This window comes from Mastacembelus armatus, chromosome 5, assembly GCF_900324485.2.
Source record: "Mastacembelus armatus chromosome 5, fMasArm1.2, whole genome shotgun sequence".
Taxonomy (NCBI): Eukaryota; Metazoa; Chordata; class Actinopteri; order Synbranchiformes; family Mastacembelidae; genus Mastacembelus; species Mastacembelus armatus.
Genome location: NC_046637.1, coordinates 15,391,986 through 15,417,370, shown reverse-complemented (window position 1 = coordinate 15,417,370; position 25,385 = coordinate 15,391,986). Strand labels below are relative to the sequence as shown.

Below are 25,385 nucleotides of genomic sequence, written 5' to 3'. Positions count from 1 at the left end.
TTGGCAGACTGGGGAGGTGGTTTCTCTTTTGAAGAAAGGGGACCGGAGGGTGTGTTCCAACTACAGAGGGATCACACTCCTCAGCCTCCCAGGGAAGGTCTATGCCAGGGTGCTGGAGAGGAGGATGCGGCCGGTGGTCGAACCTCGAATCCAGGAGGAACAATGCGGTTCCCATCCCGGTCGTGGAACACTGGACCAGCTCTAAACCCTCTTGAGGGTGCTCGAGGGTTCATGGGAGTTTGCCCAACCGATTCACATGTGCTTTGTGGACTTGGAGAAGGCATTCGACTGGGTCCCTCGTGAAATCCTGTGGGTGGTGCTCCAGGAGTATGGGGTCCGGGGCCCTTTTCTGAGGGTTATCTGGTACAAATGGAGCAGGAGCTTGGTTCGCATTGCCAGCAGTAAGTCAGACCTGTTCCCAGTACACGTTGGACTCCGGCAGGGCTGCCCTTTGTCACCGATTCGGTTCATTATTTTTATGGACAGAATCAGCACCTCCAAGTCCGAGGCCATGGTACTCAACCGGAAAAAGGTGGCTTGTCATCTCCAGGCCAGGGGAGAGATCCTGCCTCAGGTGTAGGAGTTCAAGTACCTTGGGGTCTTGTTCACAAGTGAGGGAAGGACAGAACGTGAGATTGACAGACAGATCAGGGCATCGGCAGCAGTAATGCAGTCAGTGTCAAGCTATGTTCCTACTCTCACCTATGGTCATGACCGAAAGGACAAGATCTCGGATACAAGCGGCTGAAATGAGCTTCCTCTGCAGGGTGACCGGGTGCTCCCTTAGAGATACGGTGACGAGCTCGGTCACCCGGGAGGAGTAGAGCCGCTGCTCCTCCACATCGAGAGGAGTCAGCTGAGGTGGCTCGGGCATCTGTTTCGGGTGCCTCCTGGGCGCCTCCCTGGGGAGGTGTTCCGGGCTTGTCCCACTGGGAGAAGGCCCCGGGGAAGACCCAGGACAAGCTGGAGGGACTATTTCTCCCGGCTGGCCTAGGAAGGCCTTGGTGTCCCCCTGGAAGAGCTGGAGGAAGTATCCTGGGATTTCCCTACTGGTTTTCAATCAGACATTCATACTTTAGATGTCATGAGTGTGAGCAGCCATTAAATTACTTTGTGTGCAATTTTAGAAAGGTCTTTAAAAAGTGATAAATTTAACTGGGGGAATACTGCTGAAAACATGTTACCTAAGTTCTAATAAATATGCAGACAAAATGGTAAATAAATATACAGTAGGTGCTGACATTTTCTATAAACATTAGGAAAGGACAGCAAAGATAGGGATAGGTTACGTACAAGGTGAAACCCCCTTAAAGCTCAGCCTCTAACACACTAGGACTTTTTAATTTTCAGTGTTATCTACTATTTTCTGCTTATAGTGGTCTTGTCTTTTATCAGTTATTTTGCCATGCATGTTGTCTTGCAGATGGCTTGTGAATGGCACTGATGTCCCACTCGGTTTGGACCCCCGTTACACCCTGGTGGCTGGCAACCTGGTAATCAGCAGCCCTGAGTCTGTTCGAGACTCAGGCTCATACCAGTGTCTAGCCATCAACCGCTGTGGAGCCATTATCAGCAGAGCAGCTAACCTCAAATTTGGCTGTGAGTGAGCAAAGGACTCTCAACCTTTAAATCTGTTTGAGTGGGTCACCGTTTCTGAGAAAAAAGACATTAGACATGTATTATTGCTTATTTCTTTTGTAATTGAATGTGGTGTGTTTTTTTTCTATTTCCTTCTCTTCTTCTATTTTTGTGTCATTCCCCAGATCTTCGTGATTTCTCTCCAGATAGCAGGAGTCCTCAGACAGCATATGAGGGCATGGGAGCTTTCCTGGCCTGTCAGCCACCTCCACATTATCCAGGTATTTTTGCTACTTCAAACTGGCAGAAATTGTGAAACATCATGTAGCTGACAGGAGGGATTTGGTGGTCAGAGGCTTCCATTAAGGGGGAATTAACCTTATACTAACTCTGCTGACTATAATTATCATTAAATACAATCTCAGTACATTCTGACTGGATTATTAATGAGCATGAGCTTTACCACTTTCTTTTCTCCAGCTCTGTCCTACCGTTGGCTTATCAATGATTTTCCCAACTTCATCAAGAAGAATGATGGCCGCTGGTTTGTGTCACAGGTAACTGGGAATCTGTACGTGGCTAAAGCAGAGCCAAATGACACAGGGAATTACTTCTGCTTCACCACCATCAACATGGACATAAGCACTAAGAGCACCTTCAGCAAGGCCAACCAGCTTACTGTACTACCTGATGGTATGTGCATCTGTATGTGACTATACATGTATAAGACAGATGAACAGCATTTCTAACATTTGAAGTATTAACAACACTAATTGTTGTGTCCTGCTGTTGAACTCAACTACAGTGTGAAATACTGTGGCAAGAAGCTCTGGAATTATGTGAACCCCTTGAAATTAACAGCTTTTCTGCATTAATTTGCCATAAAATGTGATCTGAACGTTCATCTTAAGTCACAAAAATAGACAAACATAATGTGCTTAAGCTGATAACAACAACAATTCTAATTTCTCGTGTCTTTACTGAACACACCCATTAAACATTCATAGTCCTGGAGGAAAAAGTAAATTAATGCTTAAAAGTTTAAAGCTGGTCAAACTTTCTTTGGCAATATTGTCTTCAAGCAAGCACCTTCAGTAGCTCTGGATCAGACATGCACAATGTTCAGGAGGAATTTTTTGTCCATTTACAGAACTGCTTTGGCTCAGACACATTTGTAGGACATCTGGTGTGAATGGCCCTCTGAGGTCATGCCATATCTTTATGGAGTTAAGATCTGGGTTCTGACTGGGTTCTGACCCTAATGACTTGGGGTCATTGTCCTGCTGCATCATTCAACTTCTAGTAAGCTCCAAGTTTCAGCTGGTGAACAGCCACTCTGACATTATCCTGTGGGATATTTTAACAAACTTGGAAATTCATTTTTCCCTTGATAATGGCAAGTGGTCAACACCTGGAGTCCAATTACTGAAATGAGTTTGGAGGTGTGGTTTTAGAGCTGCTTTGATTGAAAAATTGCAAACTTTTTAAGGTTGTGGTTCGGAAGAAGCAACTGCTGATGTGAACTATTCCTAACGAAAAGGAGATCAACATTTAGACAAACTGTCTCTAAATGGAGACAGTTTAGTACCATGGGTACTCTTCCCAGAAGTGGGCATCCAGCCAAGACAACTCGAAAGGTACAATGCAGAATCTTCAGTGATGTAAAGAACCTAAGAGTAACAGCTAAAGGCGTGAAGATATCACTGGAAATGGCAAACATCTCTGTTGATGAGTCTTTGAACAGGCAGGGTGTCCATGGCAGAACACCACAGGGGAGCCCACTGCTCTCCAAAAAAAAAAACATTGCTGCACACCTGAAACAGCAAAGCAAGCCCATATCATAATGCTCCATCCACTATACTTCTGTTGGGATAATGTTTAGATGTTGTTAATCTGTCCTTTTTGCACCATAACTATTGCTGAGTATCTTTCCCAGACAATTCAAATTTTGTTTCATTTGTTTCATCATTTTCATTAACATTTTCCCAGTAGTCTTGCAGATTACCTAGGTGTTTTTTGTCAAACTTCAGGCATGCAGCTGTCATGATCCGCAACTTGACTTCCTTTGTTAGATACTTTTGTTTTGAAGGATCATACAGGATTCTGCCTTGCTTTACCTTGACTGATTACATGATTGTTTTCACCTGTGTTCTGTTTGACTCTCATGGTTCATATACCTTCACTCAACCACAGACAAACTGCCAGGTTGTCTGTCATCCTTGCTGCGAAACTCCGGTGCTTTTCATCACAACTTACCTGTTCCTCGCCAGCCCTGATGCCTGTCTCCACTGAGAGTGTTTCTTGGATATTACCGCTCACGGAACCACCACCGTCGCCAGCTAAGCTAAGTAGCTTTTCTTCCTGTTTTTTCCTGTGGAGTATTGGATTTCTGTTTTCTTGCTCAAGAGGATTGGAGCTACCTAAGTGGATGTGCAAACCAGTGGAACGTCTTCAATTTAGACTGACTTCATGTTTTATCGTTTAATGATAAGAGAAGAAGACAGTTACGGACGCTGAGCGTGCTGTGTCCGGAGGATTATTGTTCGAGCTGACTGTTCACGTCTGTTTGTGGTTTAGGCAGAGAAGCGCTGAACCAAGAGGGTTTTTCCTTTACAAAATGAACTAAGACTTTGTTTTTCGATTTCATCGGATCTCCGGGGCCACCAGGATAACTTGTCGAAGAAATCCACTGTTGTTTGAGCCGCCACGTCCTCCTTCCAGGACAATAGACTTTCAAACCACTAATCTTTGTTTCTCCTGAGTTGTCTATTCAGATATTCCCGGATCTCGTGATCAGGTAAACCAGCGCCCGCCAGATCCTGCTCTGCGAAAACCACCTGGCTCATTCCCCTCCATCTACCTCGACTACCTTCGGTGTTACAGAGTCTGGCCCTGACGGCAACCACTGACTGGTCATTTCTTCCCTGAACTAAATCTGTTATCCTACTAAAATAAAGTCAGACCTTGATACCTGAGTACCAGAGTGGGAGAATTATTGGTCCTCATTTCCGCCCAAACGTGACAGCAGCAATGTATAAATGATCTAAAAACCAATCAAGCACCTACGGGACACAATGTCTGGGTGCATCTGGTGCCACAAAATATCTTTACAGACTGTCTAGGAGCTCACTGATGCTCTGATCCATGTCTTGGAGGAGACTCCCAGGACACCATCTGCCAACTCATCAGCTTTCACTGACAATGTTGGGAGTGAATACAGCCCCATACATACTTCTACTTTGTGTTGCTTTGATGAAAATGTCACAGCTTGGATGAACCTGTGATTGAAAGTTTTCTTGATTTTCACTGATTGCCCTGTTGATCAGAGATTGACCTGTAACTAATTTCTAAAACAACTCTGCAGTAGTTGGATGTATCAGCAATTCAATTCAATTCAATGCAATTTTATTTGTATAGCACCAAATCACAATACAAATCATCTCAAGGCACTTCACAAAAACTAAGGGGGGGGTTAGGGTAGGGGAGCTCAGTGCACCGATGGTCCTCGGGCAGTCTCGGCCTATAGCAGCATAACTAAGGGATGGTTCAGGGTTGCCTGAAGCCAGCCCTAACATTCAGTCCTTTGTCAAAGAGGAAGGTTTTAAGTCTAGCCTTAAAAGTACAGAGTGACTGCCTCCTGAACCCAGTCTGGGAGCTAGTTCAACAGGAGAGGAGCTTGATTGCTAAATGCTTTGCCTCCCATTCTGCTTTTGGAAACTCTGGGAACCACAAGCAGACCTGCACTCTGAGAGTGAAGTGCTGTATTGGGATAATATGGTACTATGAGGTCTTTAACGGATGAAGGAGCTTGATCTGTATGCTTGATTTGTATGTGAGGAGAAGGATTTTAAATTCTATTCTGTAGTTTACAGGGAGCCAATGAAGAGAAGCTAATATAGGAGAAATATGATCTGTCTTGCTAGTTCCTGTCAGGACTCTGGCTGCGGCATTCTGGATTAATTGGAGGCTTTTTATGGAGATACTGGGACATCCAGTTAGTAATGAGTTTCAGTAATCTAGCCTTGAGGTAACAAATGCATGGACTAGTTTTACTGCATCATTTTGAGACAGGATGTTCCTAATTTTGGCAATGTTGCGCAGGTGAATGAAATAACATGTCCTGGTCAAAAATAACTCCAAGGTTTTTCACAGTAGTGCTAGAGGCCAGGGCTATGCCATCTAAAGTAGCTATAATTTTAGAAAAGTTATTTCTGAGATTTTTTGGCCCAAATATAATGACTTCTGTTTTCTCTGAGTTTAAAAGTAAAAAGTTACTGGTCATCCAGGCCTTTATGTCAGTTAGACAGGCTTGAAGTCTGGTTAACTGGTTTGAGTTAACAGGTTTAATAGATAGATACAACTGAGTGTCATCTGCATAGCAGTGGTAATTAATAGAGTGCTTCCTAATGACATAGCCTAAAGGAAGCATGTACAGGGTGAACAAAATCGGTCCTAGCACAGAGCCTTGTGGAACTCCATAACTAACTTTTGTTCGTATGGAAGGTTCATCATGGACATGAACAAACTGGAATCTGTCCAATAAATAGGATTGGAACCATTTTAACGCTGTTCCTCTGATACCAGTCACATACTCCAGTCTCTGTAATGAGACTGGAGTGGTCAATAATGTTGTGGTCAATAGTGTCGAATGCTGCACTAATGTCTAGGAGGACAAGTATAGAAACAAGTCCGCTATCTGAGGCTAAGAGAAGAAGGTTTGTGACTTTTAACAGTGCTGTTTCTATACTATGATGTGCTCTAAATCCTGATTGGAAATCTTCAAATAGTTCATTCCTCTGTAAGTGGTCTGATAGCTGCTTAACAGCTTTTTCTAGGATTTTAGAAATAAATGGTAGGTTTATAATTAGCCAAGACTCCGGGATTAATACTAGGCTTTTTGAGTAAGGGTTTGATTACTGCAGTGTTAAAGGCCTGTGGTACGTAGCGTGATACTAGAGATAAATTTACTAAGTCTAATAAAGATGAGTTCATTAATGGCAGGGTGTCTTTAAGCAGTCTAGTTGGGATGGGGTCTAAGAGACACGTTGATGATTTCGATGAAGCAACTACTGATGTAAATTCAGAGAGATCTATAGGAGAGAAGCAGTCTAACATAACTGAGGTCTTACAGATGATTTAAGAGCTACCGTAGTAGAAGATTAATTTATTGCAGGTATAGGAAGCATCTGCTGAATTTTATGTCTAATAGTTGTGATTTTATTTGTAAAGAAACTCATAAATTCATCACTGCTGAGAGCTAAGCGAACATTGGCTCAACAGAGCTGTGATTTTTTGTCAGCCTGGCTACAGTGCTGAAAAGAAACCTGAGATTGTTCTTATTTTCCTCTATTAGTGATGAATAGTATGCAGTTCTGGCTTTATGGAGAGCTTTTTTATGTTAATAGATATATGTTAATTTTCCAGGCTAGAAAAATTTCCTCTAAATTTGTAGAACGCCACTTCCTTTCCAGCCTTCGTGATGCCTGCTTTAAGGTACAAAAATGTAAATTATACCATGGGGCTAATCTCCTCTGATTCACTAACGTCTTTTTCAGAGGGGCCACTGTATCAAGCATTTCACGCAGTGAGGCTACAGCACTGTCAACAATATGATCAATTTGGTAGGGAGTGGGATTGAGACAGCTGCCCTCCACTGTGTTCGTACTTGGCATAGATGTAAATAAAGATAGAATAATTTTCTTAAATTTATTAACAAATTCAGTTAAAAACTCTGAGTAAGGAACAGGTGGATGGTACACAATGACAAGTAGAATGAGAATGACAATGACAAGTTTTTGTGTTTTCCAGTTTGGATGTGAGAGAGTAAGAGTGAGGCTCTCAAATGAGTCATAACTGTTCTGAGAATGAAAGTTTAATAATAAGTTTGAGTGGAAGATTGCAACTACTCCTCCACCTTGACCTGTGCGTCGAGGAACATGATAATTTTTATGACTGAAGTGGGTTGATTCATTCAGACTGACATATTCATCCTGCTGTAGCCAGGTTTCAGTAAGTCAGATTAAGTCAATTTGGTGATCAGTTATCAAATCATTTACTAACAGAAATTTAGATGAAAGAGACCTAATATTTAATAATCCACATCTGACTGTTCTGTTTTTCTGTTCAATAAGAGGAGTGGTCTTAATTTTTATTAGGTTTTTATGAATAACTCCTCTTGTGTTAACTTCTGCTTTATTTGATATATATGTTCGAGGGGCAGACACAATCTCTATGTGGTAAGAGGGGGGCGACGGCTCTAAGGAAACTGCAGAGAGGCGTTTTAGACTGAGTCTCTGCATTCCGGTCCCCACTCTGGATTGTCAGGCTTTAGGTTGGCTAATAAACTCGGCCAAATTCCTGGAGATGAGAGCTGCACCGTTCAAAGTGGGATGGATGATTTTCCCCAGAAAGTGGCCCAACTGTCTCTGAAGCCCACATCATTTGCTGGACACCACCTAGACAGCCAGCGACGGAACGACGACATGCGGCTAAAACATGTCATCTCTGGTCAGATTGGGGAGGGGTCCAGAGAAAACTACGGAGCAGACATTAATTTAGCAAAGCTACACACCGACTCAACATTAATTTTAGTGACCTTTGGCATAATCGGGTGTCATTGCTGCTGACGTGAATAACAATTTTTCCATATTTCCGATTTGCCTTAGTCAGCAGCTTCAAATTTGACTCAATGTCGCCCACTCTGGCCCCAGGAATACATTTGACTATGGTCGCTGGTGTCTCTATTTTCACGTTCCTGACTATGGAATCGCCAATTATCAAGAGTTGGTTTCTCAGCGGGTGTGTCGTTGAGCGGGGAAAATCTATTAGAAACGTGAACAGGCAGGTGATGAGCCGTGGGCTTCTGCTTAGGAGTATGTCTCTGTCGAACTGTCACCCAGGATAACTCTCCGGGCTGCTCCGGAGCTGCCCTTGGACCGCTAACAGACCCTGAGCTCGGTGGCTCCACACCAGCTAACTAAAATATATCGCTAGCTGGCTTTTGCTCAAAGGTGCGGAGCCGCGCTTCCAAATCAGTGATCCTTTCCTCCAAAGCTAGCAGAACCTTACACTTATTACAGGTATCATTATCGCTAAAGGAGGCAGAGGAATAACTAAACATGTGGCACACCGAGCAGGAAAGACAGAGAGAGGGAGAAGCCATGTTACTAGCTAGATAAGCTAACCGATAGGCTAACGAAAGCTAAGTCAGGAAAAAGTCATAAATAGAGGACAAAGTTGAAGGGGATTTTAACATTCTCTTCATTCAATTCTATGGGAAAAAATCCGACAAAACCTGGAATATTGCACAGCAATAGTAACAATAAACGCATCTGCAAGGCCAGCCATATTGTGGGGGTAGGAGCAGGAGCTGACAGCAATGTCAGATGTGCATGATGTGCCTTTAGCCAGAGACTCATTCCCCCAATGCAACATAGAATGCCACAGGAATTCATTCCTGCTGGTGGTCTGTCTATTACTGAGGCTGTACATAATTTCAGTCTGTTCAATCAACCTGACTGGTTCATCTGTTCATAGTTTCAAACTGTCTAGTCTATTAAACCTCTTAAATCTTTACTATCTGTAAATGAGGCCTTTGCTATAGCCAAAATATGTAAATGTGTATATTTAAATAGCGTCTTTCTGTATTTTTTGTACTTTTTCTGTATTTGAGAGGTTTTAGTTTATTTTATTGTTTAATTTGTTATTGTATTTTATATTTTATTTTCATTTTTAACTTTAGTTCTTTCCTTTTTGGAAAACTTATATGATGTGGGAACAAAACAATTTCCCTAATACAGTATTCTTGATTCTGATTTTGAATACAGCCATCCATGGGCTGATGAATTTCATTTCCATCGTCTGTTATTTCATTTTATTTTACATAACAAATTGTACAATGGACTTTAGTAAAAATTTTAAACCTGAATAATTCCTTCACCACAAACCAATGTGTTACTAAAGTGGTCCTGTACTTTTTACTCAATATAGAATATATTTATCTTTATTTTCAGCCATTCCAAGAAAGTCAGCTCCAAGCATTAAAGTGCGCTTCCCAGCAGAGACCTATGCCCTAGCAGGACATACTGCACAATTAGAATGCTTTGCCTATGGAAAGTAAGTTTCCAGCTTTGTAGCTTTGTTCAGCTATGTATTATGCTTCTTCTTGCCCTTCTTCTAGAACTTATTTAATTATACACAGCTATGTCTTTTACTCACCTTTGGATATCTCCCAATAGCCCCTGTTCATGTTCATTTACAAATTTTAAATTTTTTTTCTCCTTATCCAACTTTAATTTATTTGCTTATTTAAACAGGGACAATTTCATCCTTGAAAAATATAGTTGTATAATAACTATCCATCCTCTTTTTGGACAGTCCAGTTCCAAATGTGCGATGGAGGAAAGTGGATGGGCTGATGCCATCCAAGGCAGGCTCCTCTGCAGAGTGTCCCACTCTCATCTTGCCAGACCTCTCCTTTGATGATGAGGGTGTTTATGAGTGTGAAACTTACAACTCAGAAGGACGTGATACATACCAGGGACGCATTAATGTGCAAGGTGAGGTAAAACGATTCTGTGTACCTCTGTAACATCTATTAAAGCAAAGTAAATATTTTTTATCAGGATATACATACATATAAAAAAACATTTCCCTTCTCACCCCTATGGGTGGTGTGTGTCTTCCTCAATCTCGGGTCCTCTATTCAATTTTATTTGTATAGCGCCAAATCACAATACAAATCATCTCAAGGCACTTTACAAAAACTAAAACTAAAAACCCAACAATTCCCTTATGAGCAAGCACTTGGCGACAGTGGAGAGGAAAAACTCCCTTTAACGGAAGAAAAAACCTCCAGCAGAACCGGGCTCAGTTTGGGCGGCCATCTGCCTCGACCGGTTGGGGTGAGTGGATAGAGCAGAGAGAAAAGAAGAGCAACAATAAACAACAGATAGACACTGCAGGTTGGTGGGACCAGTAACTGCACATCAGCAATATACAGCTCCAGGACCAGGGACACCTGCAGAAGGTACAGAGAGAACAGAGAGAGAGGGAGAGAGCACAAACTAGGGGAGAGAGAGAGCACAAGGTTAGTGACATTCAATGGTGGAATATAAATGAGGTGGGTGAAGAGGAAGAGAGGGGAGGGGAAGGGAAAGGGGGGGTCACTACGGCTTTCTTCTGTGGTTTGTCCACCACTACTATGTCCGGTTGGTTAGCCATCACCTGTTTGTCGGTCTGTATCTGGAAGTCCCACAGGATCTTAGCTCGGTCATTGTCCACCCCTTTTGGAGGTGTGTCCCATTTTGACTTTGGGACCTCCAGACGATACTCAGCACAGATGTTCCTGTACACTATGCCAGCCACTTGGTTATGGCGTTCCATGTATGCCCTGCCTGCTAGCATCTTACAACCTGTTGTTATGTGCTGGATTTTCTTAGGCTTCTGTTGCCTGTATTCCATTGCTCTGGGCCATCTTCCTGATGTACTTATGGATCTTTGCTGTTTCAGCAGTCCTCGGCCTCTTTCCTTTCTTTTAGTGTACAGTCCCAGGGAGCTGGATTTGGGGTGAAACATATATCCAGCACCACTGAACCACACAGACACCATTGGTGAAGATTTTAATCTGTTTTTATTCATTTTGTCAATACTCCGGTGCTCCAGCTCTCCTTGTGGCTGGCTCTCACTCCTCTCTTGTCTCTTTCACCTCCTCCTATATCAAGAGGAGCCAGTGATTATTCATCCCCTGCACCTGTCCCTAATTCAGCCGTTGATCCTCCGGGCCGCTGCCCCACCATTCCCCCTGCAACCTTGCTGTAATCACGCCCCGCCATCACAGTTTTCATGTGCCTTTATTTCAGTACATTTCTAATTATTTTATGTAATTCTCTTTTCTCATATTTTTCTCTCCAACCATCCAGCTCAGCCAGAGTGGTTGCAGGTCATGAATGATTCAGAGGTGGAAATTAGTTCTGAGCTGCACTGGAGTTGTGTTGCTGCTGGTAAACCACGACCTTCCATTCGCTGGCTACGCAACGGACAGCCACTCAGCACACAGGTACCTCATACAGACATTCCTACTGTCATACACATAGTTAAAATAGTCATTATATGTTGCAGATTTTTTTCTGTTTACGTCTACTGTTACACTTCAGAAATGACATGAAAAATTCTCTTCTTTCTCCTCTTACTCTACCTCTTAATAGTCCTTAAACCCAATAGTGATCTCCTTTTTATCTTTCTGTAAAAAAACTGTGTACTATATTTCCACACAGAGGGAGTACATTTATGTAGAATTGTAGAATACCTTGAAGGTTCAAGATTTCTGCAATTTCTTTTCAAAGTAAAGTGTATATGTAAGCATAGAGGCAAGATTTTTTAAATTTTGCATTAAAGTAGAAGGTTTAGTTGAGTTTTTCCTGCTAGGAAAGATTTGGTATCAAATGTTGCAAAAGATTATTTTCCTTTTGCACAATAAAGTCAAAAGTAGGTGGAATAATTTGATTTGGATCGTCAGCTGCTGTTAAGTGTGGCTGTGGTGTGTGTTTGAGGGAGGAGGACCTACACGCAGATACAGGAGTAAAGAATAACTTTATTAGGATTAGGTTGGATGAGACGAGTGGTGTCGCTGAGGAAGAAGAGTTCAGACTGAGGCAAGTGGCGTCTCTGTACAAGAAGGTGAGGTGCAGGTAGTAAGGCTGAAATGGCGACCTGCGAGAAAGAAAACCCTCAGTGAATAAATATTCTCTTAAGAGAGAAAGCTAGCCAAGGTCAGTAGGCAGGATTGCCTGTATGTTTGACAAACTGGCGATGTGACTGGGGCTTTTATTGTGTGGGATGTGGATACTGGAGGGTGTGACATCTCGCCTCACACACCTGTGGAGAATTAGACAGACGAGGACGACAAACACAGAAGGAAAAGAAGAAAAAAGAGACGAGAGAAAAAGGGGAAATGAGGCGCACAGCTGCCACATGATAGCTTTTTACCATTTTTCATCCTTTCCTGTACTGCTTGTATTGAAATTTGTTGTTTTTTGATTCAATTATAACTCTAATTCAATTCAGTTCAATTCAATTTATTTGTATAGCGCCAAATCACAATACAATCAGGGTAGGGGAGGGGAGCTTCTCTGGCATGATTCAGGGTCACCTGAACCAGTCCTAACTATAAGCTTTGTCAAAAAGGAAGGTTTTAACTCCAGCCTTAAAAGTATAAAGGGTGTCTACCTCCTCAATCCAGACTGGGAGCTGGTTTCACAGGAGAGAATCTTTATAGCTAAAGGCTCTGTCTTCCATTCTACTTATGGAAACTCTGGGAACAACAAGACAACCTGCACTCTGAGACCAAAGTGTTATATTGGGATGATATGGAACTATGAGGTCTTTAAGGTATGAAGGGATTTGTATGTGAGGAAAAGGATTTTAGGGGTCTATATCTGTCTGCAGCTGAGGTCCGGGCAGCCTGGTGGCCTCCTGCTCTTGCTGTGTATAAAGTCTAACAAACACGCACATACACACACACACACACACACACACACTCACACTTACACATATACTCATGCACAAATTCACCTACATAAGCACAGAGAGAGTTCACTCAGCAGATTAGAAAGAAAATTATAGACAAGTATGTTAAAGGTAAAGGCTATAAGACCATCTCCAAAAATTGAAGAGACAGATAATGCAAATGGTGAATGGTAACCAAAGAGCCCAGAACAACGTCCAAAGAGATTTGAGGTAAACTCCAAGGTCAAGGTACATTAGTGTCAGATCGCATCATCCGTCGCTGTTTGAGCCAAAGTGGACTTAATGGAAGACGACAGAGGACTACACTTTTGCAAGCAAATCATAAAAAAGCAAGACTGGAATTTGCCAAAATGCATATTGACAAGCCACAAAGCTTCTGAGAGAATGCCCTTTGGACAGATGAAACAAAACTGGAGTTTTTTGGCAAGTCACATCAGCTCTTTGTTCACAAATGCAAAAATTAATTATATAAAGAAAACAACACTGTACATACAGTGAAACATGGAGAAGGCTCGGTTATGTTCTGGGGCTGCTTTCCTGCATCTGGCATAGGTTGTCTTGAATCTGTGCAGGACTATCAAGGCATTCTGGGGCAAAATATGCTGCCCACTGTCAGAAAGTTTGGTCTCAGTTGCAGGTCATCGGTCCTCCAAACACACAGCTAAAAATACTCAAGAATGGCTAAGAACAAAATGGACTACTCTGAGTGGCCTTCTACGAGCCCTGATCTAAATCCTATTGAACATCTGTGGAAAGAGCTGAAACATGCCCTCTGGAGAAGGCACCCTTCAAACCTGAGACAGCTGGAGCAGTTTGCCCACAAGGAGTGGGCCAAAATACCTGTCGTCAGGTGCGGAAGTCTAATTGAGAGTTACAGAAATTGTTTGATAGCAGTGACTGCCTCAAAAGGTTGTGCAACAAAATATTAAGTTAAGGATACCATCATTTTTGTCCAAGCCAGTTTCATTAGTTTTTAATTACCTCAGGGGTCGGCGAACACGCCAGCACGTTTTGTGACATCTTGTCCTGATAACGTGGAAACGAACTTAAATTACTCTGTCAGTTTTGATCGTAAAGATAAGAGCAATGTATCTTTAGAATCTGTAAAGAGTCTATTTTTATTTGTATACAATTATAATCGCTGTGCTTTTGTAAAATAAAGAAAGCAGACAGGGTGCGCTCTCTGTCTTCTCTGTCTCTGTCACCTGTCTTCACAGACACATGAATTAAACAACCTGAATCTCAGCGAATACTTGCCTCAAATACATGAGAAATATATGCATAGAAGGCTTGAAATGTCTTCTTTTAAATGAAACAATTCAAGTTGAAAACAAATAATCTGTTTTCATGTGTGAAAGTATGGAGCGGTACAGTTTCCCCTGTCTCACCTCATTACAGCTAATGCGATCCCGCCTTGCACTGAGCTCACTGTTCATATGGAAATGATCTGAGGTGAGCCAGGTAATTATGTACACACCCCCAAGAAATGGCATAAAGCGTCAAGCGTCATCATAGAATTTACTTACTTTTTCTGCGCGTTTGGATGATGGCACGCTACACAGGTGACGAAGCACTTCGAATGGTTCTGGACAGAGGAATAAGGCGAATCAGATGATGAACGTTTGCATCTGCATTGCATTGCATTGCAATGCAGTAATTCTCTCTCAGCCACATTCCTGACTGAAAGGCTCATTATGCAGCTTATTATGCGGGTCTTTGTCTTCTCAGGTGAATCACATGATTATTCATGATCAGCCACGCCTTCTTGCATATGCCCTTTCTATAAAAAAAGTATATTAGAAAATTTAAATCAGTATATTGTTTTCTGTGAATGAGTGAACAAGATGATTTTCACATCACTAAGAAGCAGTTCTCAAAAGCCTTGTGAACCAGTGTTCTGTATGTGTTTTATAGCTTAATTTTCAGTAAATTGTATTTGTCAGTTTCAAGTTATTTCAATGACCACTGTGGATTTGTCCTTCTTTAATAGAAGGTACCAACAATTTTGTCCACATGTACTACTGTATGTGGTAATTGTCATCTCTTGCTGACAACGTAAATTGCTAACAACACAAATGTAGGCTAAATGTGAAGTTTATACCTTCATTGTATTTTAATATGTTAATTCCCACAAACTATGTACAATATGGATGTCATTATACTTTATTTCACACATCTTTCTTTTTTCTTCCCTCCATTTCTTTCACTATCTCAATCTTTTTTGATCCCCTCCCCTAGGATCGGGTGGAGGTGAATGGAGCTCGTCTTAAGATCATTAATCTGGCCTTGGAGGATTCTGGGATGTACCAGTGTGTGGCTGAAAACAAGCATGGCACAATCTACTCCACTGCTGAGCTCAGAGTCCAAGGTAGGAGGAAGCATTCCATTCAGGTCTGCCTCCTTTTATTAGATAGTGGGATAGAAGAAATATTGTCTGTTACTGAATAAATATTTAATAAACCTTAATGTTGTTTGTAACAACATTCAAAACTCTGTAAATTTTATTTTTTGCTCTTTAAAGGTGTACATATTTAAATGTAAATCTGTAAATAACACAGTTATTTTGCCCCAAATTTACAGCTTTTTAATTTAACTCTGTCCATCACTTCCTCTGTCTGCCCTCCTGCCATCTTGTTTTCTACTCCACCTTGCTTCCTACTCTTCCAGTTCAGGCCCCAGACTTCAGGTTGAATCCGGTACGGAAGCTGATCCCAGCAGCCAGAGGTGGGCAGGTGATGATTGAATGCCGCCCTCGAGCTGCTCCAAAGCCCAGCCTGTTTTGGAGTCGTGGGACAGAGCTGCTCACCAATAGCAGCAGGTAGTGCATATCTGTAACGGCTGTTACAAACCACTCCAAAGGCCTCAGCTTTCAGCATTGAATACTTAAGTTCTTGCTGAACAACTGTAACAAGGCAATACATGTTTTAACCCTCCTGTTGTCTTCGGGTTAATTTGACCCATTTTCAAAAGTTAATATGTGATAACTTTGGGTTTCTTCCATACAATTAACTAAAAATGACATGGATGGTTCCCTATGAAGTGTAAAATATATTTTGGAAACAAGTTCACTAAAAAGGTGAAACTAAAAAATTGGTGATCATTTTATACCTCATGCTTTATAAGCAGTCAAAACAGAATGGGTTAAGTGTGTAATAAACTTGAAGACAATGTGACACACCTCCTGGTTCAGATTTACCCATTCTGAACCATCCATGTCATTTTTAGTTAACCCTCTGGGGTCGACGCACACGCCGGCGCGTTTTGACGCATCTTTTTCTGATAACGCCGAAATTAACTTAAATTACTCCGTCAATTCTGATCGTACAGATAAAAGAAATATATCATTCAAATCTGCAAAGGGTCTACTTTTAGTTGTATACCATCATAATAAAAACAAAACGTTGTGCTTTTTTTAAATAAAGAAAGCCGACAGGGTGCGCTCTCGGCCTTTTCTGTCTCTGACATTTCTCTTCACAGACGCGCAAATAAAACAACCAGAATCTCAGCGAATACTTGCCTCATAAAAATAAGAATTATATGGCTAGAAAGCTTGAAATGTTTTCCTTTAAATGAAACAATTCAAGTGGGAAAACACATCATCACTTTTTATTTCATCCGTATGAGCGTAAGGAGAAGTCCGTTTTCTCCTGTCTCACCTCATTACAGGTAATGCGGTCCCGCCTTGTACTCTGTTCACTGTTCACATGTAAATAATCTCAGGTGAACCAGGTAAATATGTGCACACCCCCGAGAAATGACATAAAACGTCAAACTTCATCATAGAATAGTTTAGCTTGTCCTCAGAGTAAAAACACTGATTTTAACTCAAATGAAGATCGTTTGGCTCCTCATTGTTTTGTATTGTGCTGCACTAATCCCCTCCCATCTACATAGACTGAAAGGCTCATTATGCGCGTCTTTGTCTGGTCGTTCAGTGCGTCTTTTGTGTTCTCAGGTAAATCACATGACTATTCATCCTCAGACACACCCTCTTGCATATGGCCTTTCTGGACAAAAAGTTCACTTCAATTCAATTTTATTTGTATAGCGCCAAATCACAATACAAATCATCTCAAGGCACTTTACAAGAACTAAAACAAAAACCCAACAATTCCCTTATGAGCAAGCACTTGGCGACAGTGGAGAGGAAAAAACTCCCTTTAACGGAAGAAAAAAACCTCCAGCAGAACCGGGATCAGTTTGGGCGGCCATCTGCCTCAACCGGTTGGGGTGAGTGGATAGAGCAGAGAGAAAAGAACAGCAACAATAAACAACAAATAGACACTGCAAGTTGGTGGGGCCAGTAACTGCACATCAGCGATAAACAGCTCCAGGACCAGGGACACCTGCAGAAGGTACAGAGAGAGAGAGAGAGAGAGAGAGGGAGGGAGAGAGCACAAACTAGGGGAGAGAGAGAGCACAAGGTTAGTAATATTCAATGGTGGAATATACATGAGGTGGGAGAGAAGGGGGGGGGGGTTAGGGTAGGGGAGCTCAGTACACCGATGGTCCTCGGGCAGTCTAGGCCTATAGCAGCATAACTAACTAAGGGATGGTTCAGGGTTGCCTGAAGCCAGCCCTAACTAGTGGTCTATTGGGATAATATGGTACTATGAGGTCTTTAAGGTATGAAGGAGCTTGATTATGAAGGGATTTGTATGTGAGAAGAAGGATTTTAAATTCTATTCTATATTTTACAGGGAGCCAATGAAGAGAAGCCAATATAGGAGAAATATGATCTCTCTTGCTAGTTCCTGTCAGGACTCTGGCTGCGGCATTCTGGATTAATTGGAGGCTTTTTATTAAGATATTAGGACATCCAGATAGTAATGAGTTACAGTAATCTAGCCTTGAGGAAACAAACGCATGGACTAGTTTTTCTGCATCATTTTGAGACAGGATGTTCCTAATTTTGGAAATGTTGTGCAGGTGAAAGAATGCAGTTCTAGAGATTTGTTTTATGTGTGAGTTAAAGGACATGTCCTGGTCAAAAATAACTCCAAGGTTTTTTACAGTAGTGCTGGAGGCCAGGGCTATGCCATCTAGAGTAGCTATAATTTTAGAAAAGTTATTTCTGAGATTTTTAGGCCCAAATATAATGACTTCTGTTTTCTCTGAGTTTAAGAGTAAAAAGTTACTGGTCATCCAGGCCTTTATGTCAGTTAGACAGGCTTGAAGTCTGGTTAACTGGTTTGTGTTAACAGGTTTAATAGATAGATATAACTGAGTGTCATCTGCATAGCAGTGGTAATTAATAGAGTGCTTCCTAATGATATATCCTAAAGGAAGCATGTACAGGGTGAACAGAATCGGTCCTAGCACAGAACCTTGTGGAACTCCATAACTAACTTTTGTTCGTGTGGAAGGTTCATCATGGACATGAACAAACTGGAATCTGTCCGATAAATAGGATTGGAACCACTTTAACGCTGTTCCTCTGATACCAATCACATGCTCCAGTCTCTGTAATAAGATGTTGTGGTCAATGGTGTTGAATGCTGCACTAAGGTCTAGGAGGACAAGTATCGAAACAAGTCCATTATCTGAGGCTAAGAGAAGATCGTTGGTAACTTTCAACAGTGCTGTTTCTGTACTATGATGTGCTCTAAATCCTGATTGAAAATCTTCAAATAGTTCATTCCTGTGTAAGTGGTCTGATAGCTGCTTAGCAACAGCTTTTTCTAGGATTTTAGAAATAAATGGCAGGTTGGATATTGGTCTATAATTAGCTCCTGGATCAAGACTAGGCTTTTTGAGTAAAGGTTTGATTACTGCAGTCTTAAAGGCCTGTGGTACGTAGCCTGATACTAGAGATAAATTTACCAAGTCCAATAAAGATGAGTTCATTAATGGCAGGGTGCCTTTAAGCAGTCTAGTCGGGATGGGGTCCAAGAGACACGTTGATGATTTCGATGAAGCAACTACTGATGTAAATTCAGAGAGATCTATAGGAGAGAAGCAGTCTAACATAACTGAGGTCCTACAGATGATTCAAGAGCTACTGTAGTAAAAGATTCATTTATTGCAGGTATAGGAAGCATCTGCTGAATTTTATCTCTAATAGTTGTGATTTTATTTGTAAAGAAACTCATAAATTCATCACTGCTGAGAGCTAAGGGAACACTGGGCTCAACGGAGCTGTGACTTTTTGTCAGCCTGGCTACAGTGCTGAAAAGAAACCTGAGATTGTTCTTATTTTCCTCTATTAGTGATGAATAGTATGCAGTTCTGGCTTTACGGAGAGCTTTTTTATATGTTAGTAGACTGTTTTTCCAGGCTAGAAAAATTTCCTCTAAGTTTGTGGAACGCCACTTCCTTTCCAGCCTTCGTGATGCCTGCTTTAAGGTACGAACATGTAAATTATACCATGGGGCTAATCTTCTCTGAATCACTAACTTCTTTTTCAGAGGGGCTACAGAATCAAGCGTTTCACGCAGTGAGGTTACAGCGCTGTCAACAACATGATCAATTTGGTAGGGAGTAGGATTAAGGCAGCTGCCCTCCACTATGTTTATACTTGGAATAGATGCAAATAAAGATGGAATCATTTTCTTAAATTTATTAACAGCGTTGTCGGATAAACATCTGCTGTAGTGGAATTTTCTTCCAGACGCTGCATGATCCATCATTTTAAATTCGAAAGTTATTAAAGAATGATCTGACAAAACAGGATTTGGGGGGAAAAATTATTAGATGTTCAATTTCGATGCCATAGGTCAGAACAAGATCAAGGGTGTGATTAAAACAGTGGGTGGGTTTATTAACGTTTTGAATGAAACCAATTGAATCTAATATAGAATTAAATGCAATGCTGAGGCTGTTATTTTCAACATCTACATGAATGTTAAAATCTCCCACTATAATGACTTTATCTGATCTAAGCACTAAATCAGACAGGAAGTCAGGGAATTCAGTTAAAAACTCTGAGTAAGGAACAGGTGGACGGTACAAAATGACAAGTAGAACTGGTTTTTGTGTTTTCCAGTTTGTATGTGAGAGACTAAGAGTGAGGCTCTCAAATGAGTTATAACTGTTCTGAGGATGAAAGTTTAATAATAAGTTTGACTGGAAGATTGCAGCTACTCCTCCACCTCGACCTGTGCTTCGAGGAACATGATAATTTTTATGACTGAGGGGGGTTGATTCATTCAGACTGACATATTCATCCTGCTGTAACCAGGTTTCAGTAAGATAAAGTAGGTCAATTTGGTGATCAGTTATCAAATCATTTACTAACAGAGATTTAGAAGAAAGGGACCTAATATTTAATAATCCACATTTGACAGTTCTGTTTTTCTGTTCAATAAGAGGAGTGGTCTTAATTTTTATTAAGTTTTTATGAATAACTCCTCTTCTGTTAACTTCTGATTTGTTTGATTTATATGTTCGAGGGGCAGACACAGTCTCTATGTGGTTTGAAGGGGGCGGCGGCTCTAAGGAAACTGCAGAGAAGCGTTTTAGACTGAGTCTCTGCATCCCGGTCCCCACCCTGGATTGTCAGGCTTTAGGTCGGCTAAGAAACTCGGCCAAATTCCTAGAGATGAGAGCTGCACCATTCAAAGTGGGATGGATGCCATCTCTCGCTATCAGACCGGGTTTTCCCCAGAAAGTGGCCCAATTGTCTATGAAGCCCACATCGTTTGCTGGACACCACCTAGACAGCCAGCGACGGAACGACGACATGCGGCTAAATATGTCAAAAAGTGTCTTAGAAAATTTAAATCAGTGTATTGTTTACTGTGAATGTGTGAACAAGATGACATTCACAACACTGTGAAGTAAACACTTTAGCCTACAACATGCAGGTCTCCAAAGTCTTGTGAACCAATGTTCTGTTTGTGTTTTATGGTCTTATTTCAGTGACTAAAAAATTGTAGTTTTGCACTAACCCTGCATAAACACTGTTTTCTCAAAAACACAATAATGTATAAACTTGCTGCTCACATATTATTGTAGCCAATTTTGTGCTGATTACAGTGTTATTAGACTTTAGACATAAATATGTTTAAAAGACACTGAAAAAAAGCACAAATGTCAGGACATGTCAAAATTTGCCCCCAAAACCCCCTCAGACCCCAGAGGGTTAATTATATGGAAGAAAACCAAAGTTATCACATATTAACTTTTGAAAATGGGTCAAATTAACCTGAACACAACAGGAAGGTTAAGGTCAGAAGTCCTTCAATTCAGTAATTTCAGTAATTGTAGTGTATTTTTCAAGCTGCACATATTGCCTAAAGGGGCTCAAACAAACATGTTGCTCACATGAACATGTTGAAAAAAATACACACATTCTACATACTATTATTTAATAAAGCAGTTCATAGAGTTTGCTCCTCCAAACATCATTAGAGACATACACACTGCATTAGGTCTGAGTAATTAAACATAAGAATAATTCTGAATAAATTACACGTCCATACAGTATATTCAAAATTTTTCTGTAATGTACTGAAATAACAACAGACACTTTCCAGTGGTGCCCTGGTTGCCTCACTTTGATCCAGCTTCGGGCAAACAATAAAAAGAGAAAGAATAGATATCATCTGAAGGGTGAGCAAGCCCTCAGTTTCTGCCAAGAAACAGAGCTGCAGCTCACACACAAAGAAAACTTTTAACTTATTTCAACTTTTGAAAGATTTAGAAAAAAAATCTAAGATCCTTATTTCACAGAGGTGGGATCAAAACTAACTTCCTACAGTGCTGTGTATTTGTATTTGAGGAATTATTACTGGTGATTTCATCAGTTTCTATCACAGCTGGTTGAAAGGCATGTGTGTGTCATATTAATTTTCAAATGAAATTAAAATTTGGGCTGATACTGGGTACACAAAACGCATAATGTGACCTTTACAGAAAAAGTACATTTGATAGGTTTTTCAGTTTCTTGATATCATTGTAATGTTGAGGTAGTTGAACCTTGAACAAAATGCCAATTGAGTGTCCTCTTAAGATAGGATGAGATACACTATTAGGTTGCCTCACGAGTCCCACAAGCCAACCAAGCTTGGTAGGACTCCTTCTTCAGCTTGACGGCATCCCTGACCTCCGGTGTCCACCACCAGGTTCAGGGATTGCCTCCACGACAGGCACCCGAGACCTTACGGCCACAGCTCCTAGCCGCTGCGTCAACAATGGAGGTGGAAAACATGGTCTATTCGATATGGTCTGGTAAAAGTCCAGTTATTAATATAATTCAAAACTTACCTGAGGGATAAGTTTTTGGCCGCATCTTAAAAGTGTTAGAACATTGAAGGATAAAACCTTGACACTTACTGGGATCACTGGAGTATGGTTCCAAATCAGAGACGTGTGGGTCAGGGAAACTTGTAGGTGGCCCCGGCGCTGGAGTTGGGGGTAAAGCCTCCAGGGACGAAGCTGCAGAGAGTGAGGAAGAGAACTGCACTCTTAATGTACGTACATGTTCTGTTAACTGCATTAGCTGCACGGCCATATCTTGGTTGGTTTTGAACAGGCTGCTCAGCGTATAGTCATGTTCCCCCAGCAAAGCCCCTTGCCGGAAGAGGGCTTCGTGCAGGGAAGCACCGCTGAGGTGCATCTCAGGCAGGGAATCTGCTGGGTCCATTGTGACCAGTTCGTTCTGTTATGGCAGAGTATGGCAAGGACCCAAGTGCAGATTAGAGGACAGGTAAGACAGTTTATTGTTGAACTAAAAGTCACTGGAGATGAAGAAAAACAAAAACTCCAGGACAAATCTTCAGCAACACTGATGGAACGTGGTGCTCAGCTCGGTTCAACGAGGTTCAGACTCATCATCAACTACTGCTCTCCTGAGGTTGTTACCGAGCCGTCCTCAGCGCAGGACAAACGGTAGCAGCTGAGATTGGTGCACAGGGAGCGTGTCCAGGGTGCAGCAGTTTGTTCTGATGAAGTCTGGCCGTAGCTCGCCTAAGGTTACGGCGGCTGTAGAGCGCATCTTGTGTTTCGCTACTGAGGCTTAGCGTTACTGATCCAAGAACGCCGAATCATCCCCTTACCCCTCGGGGCACGCTATAATCATATGCTAAATCGTATTTTACTCTCATGGGTAGTAACAAAAAAGTACAACTAACAGTTATAAGTCTACACGCCGTGAAAATTCTGCCAGTACTCCTTTATAATATGCTTTCCTTAAACTGACAGGTGCCTGTTGCTAGCAAACTAAGGTTAACAAATCGGCCAGTTCAGCTAGCTTAACGTTAACGTTACGTTAACGCTAGTTAGCTTACCTCGCTAGCATAAAGTAGTGAGCTCACCAGTAAACTAACCAACTTCATGAACAAAATGTATTGTTTCTTAACTTTTTACAAGCTGAACTAACGCCACGTCTGTTAATATAAAAAAATAACAATATTCAGTGGCATTTAAATGTCGACTCATATTCGGATAGCTAACACGAAATATGTGCTTTTACCAAAGTAAATAATGTCTCTGCATTTAAATATCTAATCGGCAGAATATACATACTTAAATATTAACTCAACATAAGCATAACTTACCATTTTATTAACGTCGATCCACGCCAAAACGCCGAAGTCAAGTGCTTCCAGCACGTTTTCTCCTCAAGGGATTGGGTGAAGGAGCGCTTGTTTTGCGTAGTGAGTACGTCCAGTAAGGGTGGTAAAACTGTCTACCACATTTCCCCTATTCCGCCCGCCAGGCATGTCACTCTGTGTCAATCGAGGCAACCCAGTCGGTCCGTTTCAGAAAATCGAGGCTTTTCATTTAGATTATTATTATTATTATTTATTAATATACGTAACACAATATCCCTTATGTATTTCTAGACCGCTGTGACTTCTTTATCTGTGAATTTTGGATAATTCTTGGCCTATTTTAACAGCTAATCAGTGTTAGGAACCATTGGAATGGCGAAATTTTCAGCTTAGCATTAGCATTACTGACATACCAATAAACATACAAAAGCAGGTTAGATGTTGTATTAACTTCACAGTGTATGTACAAGTGATCGTTGTTGATGTTACTGAGTTTACATTCCAATCAAGATTTACTGTTATTAACTGCTGAGTACAATAACTAGCTTGGATTTGCAGGTAATTGTTTCAAACGTAGAGTTAGCCGCTAATACCTAGATTTCCTGTTAGCTGGCTATTTGCACATGCGCAGTTTAGTCCTGTGTGTGTTGTCGAGTGGAAGTGTGTGTTGAAGCTATGGCATTGCTCTGCCGATAGGTGGAGGTACTGAGTTACTCCTCCTAAGCACACCTATACACAAACTGTTGGTTTTTGTCCATCCTGGGGTCAACCCTGAAAACGCTACAGAGCATTTCCCTGACCTTCTTTTCAATGAAAATGAAGTCATCTTAGTGGGGTCCAGCATTTTGGTCCCCACAAAAATTTTGGTCCCCACCCACTGACTGTGCTGTCAGGCTCATGTCCCCACAATATGACAAAGACAAACACACACACACACACACACAAAATGGGGAGGGGAGAGCCAACAACACACCAACCACACACATAATGACCCCTAGGGTCATAACACCTCCCCCCCAAGACCAAACATTTTCCCAATAAAAAATGTTTTGCTTTCTTTTTTTTTTTCTCAACATCTTGACAGAGCATCAGCCATCACATTTTCTAATCCTTTTTTATAATGGATTTCAACATTATAGTCCTGTAACAACAATGACCAGCGCATAAGACGATTGTTGTTGTTCTGCATCCGAGTCAAAAATACGAGAGGATTGTGATCAGAGAAGACGAGGGTCTGCTGTGCATTGGAACCAACATACACTTCAAAGTGTTGTAATGCTAACAATAAGGCTAATGCCTCTTTCTCAACGGTGCTGTAATGTAGCTGGTGTTTTTTGAATTTCTTTGAGAAATAACTGATTGAACTGATGATCTATGCCCACATCATCCTCCTGTAGGAGTACAGCACCTGCTCCGAGAGCACTAGCGTCCACCTCCAGTTTAAATGGATGGGTGAAGTTTGGGGCAGCAAGAACAGGAGCACTACAAAGTAAAGCCTTGGCGGCCTCAAAAGCAGACTGACATTTCTCTGACCACTGGAACGGAGTTTTCGGACTTACTAAGCTCGTGAGAGGGGCTACTACTTCCGAAAAGTTCCTACAAAATGCTCGATAATATCCAGCCATTCCTAAAAAACGGCGGAGCTCACGGCATGTCAGAGGGGCTGGAAAATCAAGGATTGCTTGCACTTTGGTAGCAATGGGAGCAACGTGGCCTTGGCCAACCTGTTTTCCAAGGTAGGAAACTGTTGCTTTGCCAAATTCACATTTAGCTAAGTTGAGTGTA

At 41.5% G+C, this 25,385-nt stretch overlaps 1 protein-coding gene across 1 annotated transcript in view; it reads left to right on the top strand.

Moving 5' to 3' along the window:
* Nucleotides 1–25,385, top strand: part of cntn2 (contactin 2) — a 95,589-nt gene that overhangs the window by 33,434 nt on the left and 36,770 nt on the right. Inside the window, exons 4-11 of the mRNA XM_026306707.1 lie at nt 1,424–1,599; nt 1,764–1,859; nt 2,059–2,271; nt 9,591–9,693; nt 9,955–10,136; nt 11,499–11,635; nt 15,343–15,472; nt 15,772–15,922. Coding sequence (XP_026162492.1) covers nt 1,424–1,599; nt 1,764–1,859; nt 2,059–2,271; nt 9,591–9,693; nt 9,955–10,136; nt 11,499–11,635; nt 15,343–15,472; nt 15,772–15,922 — 1,188 coding nt within the window. The remainder of the gene's footprint in view (nt 1–1,423; nt 1,600–1,763; nt 1,860–2,058; nt 2,272–9,590; nt 9,694–9,954; nt 10,137–11,498; nt 11,636–15,342; nt 15,473–15,771; nt 15,923–25,385) is intronic.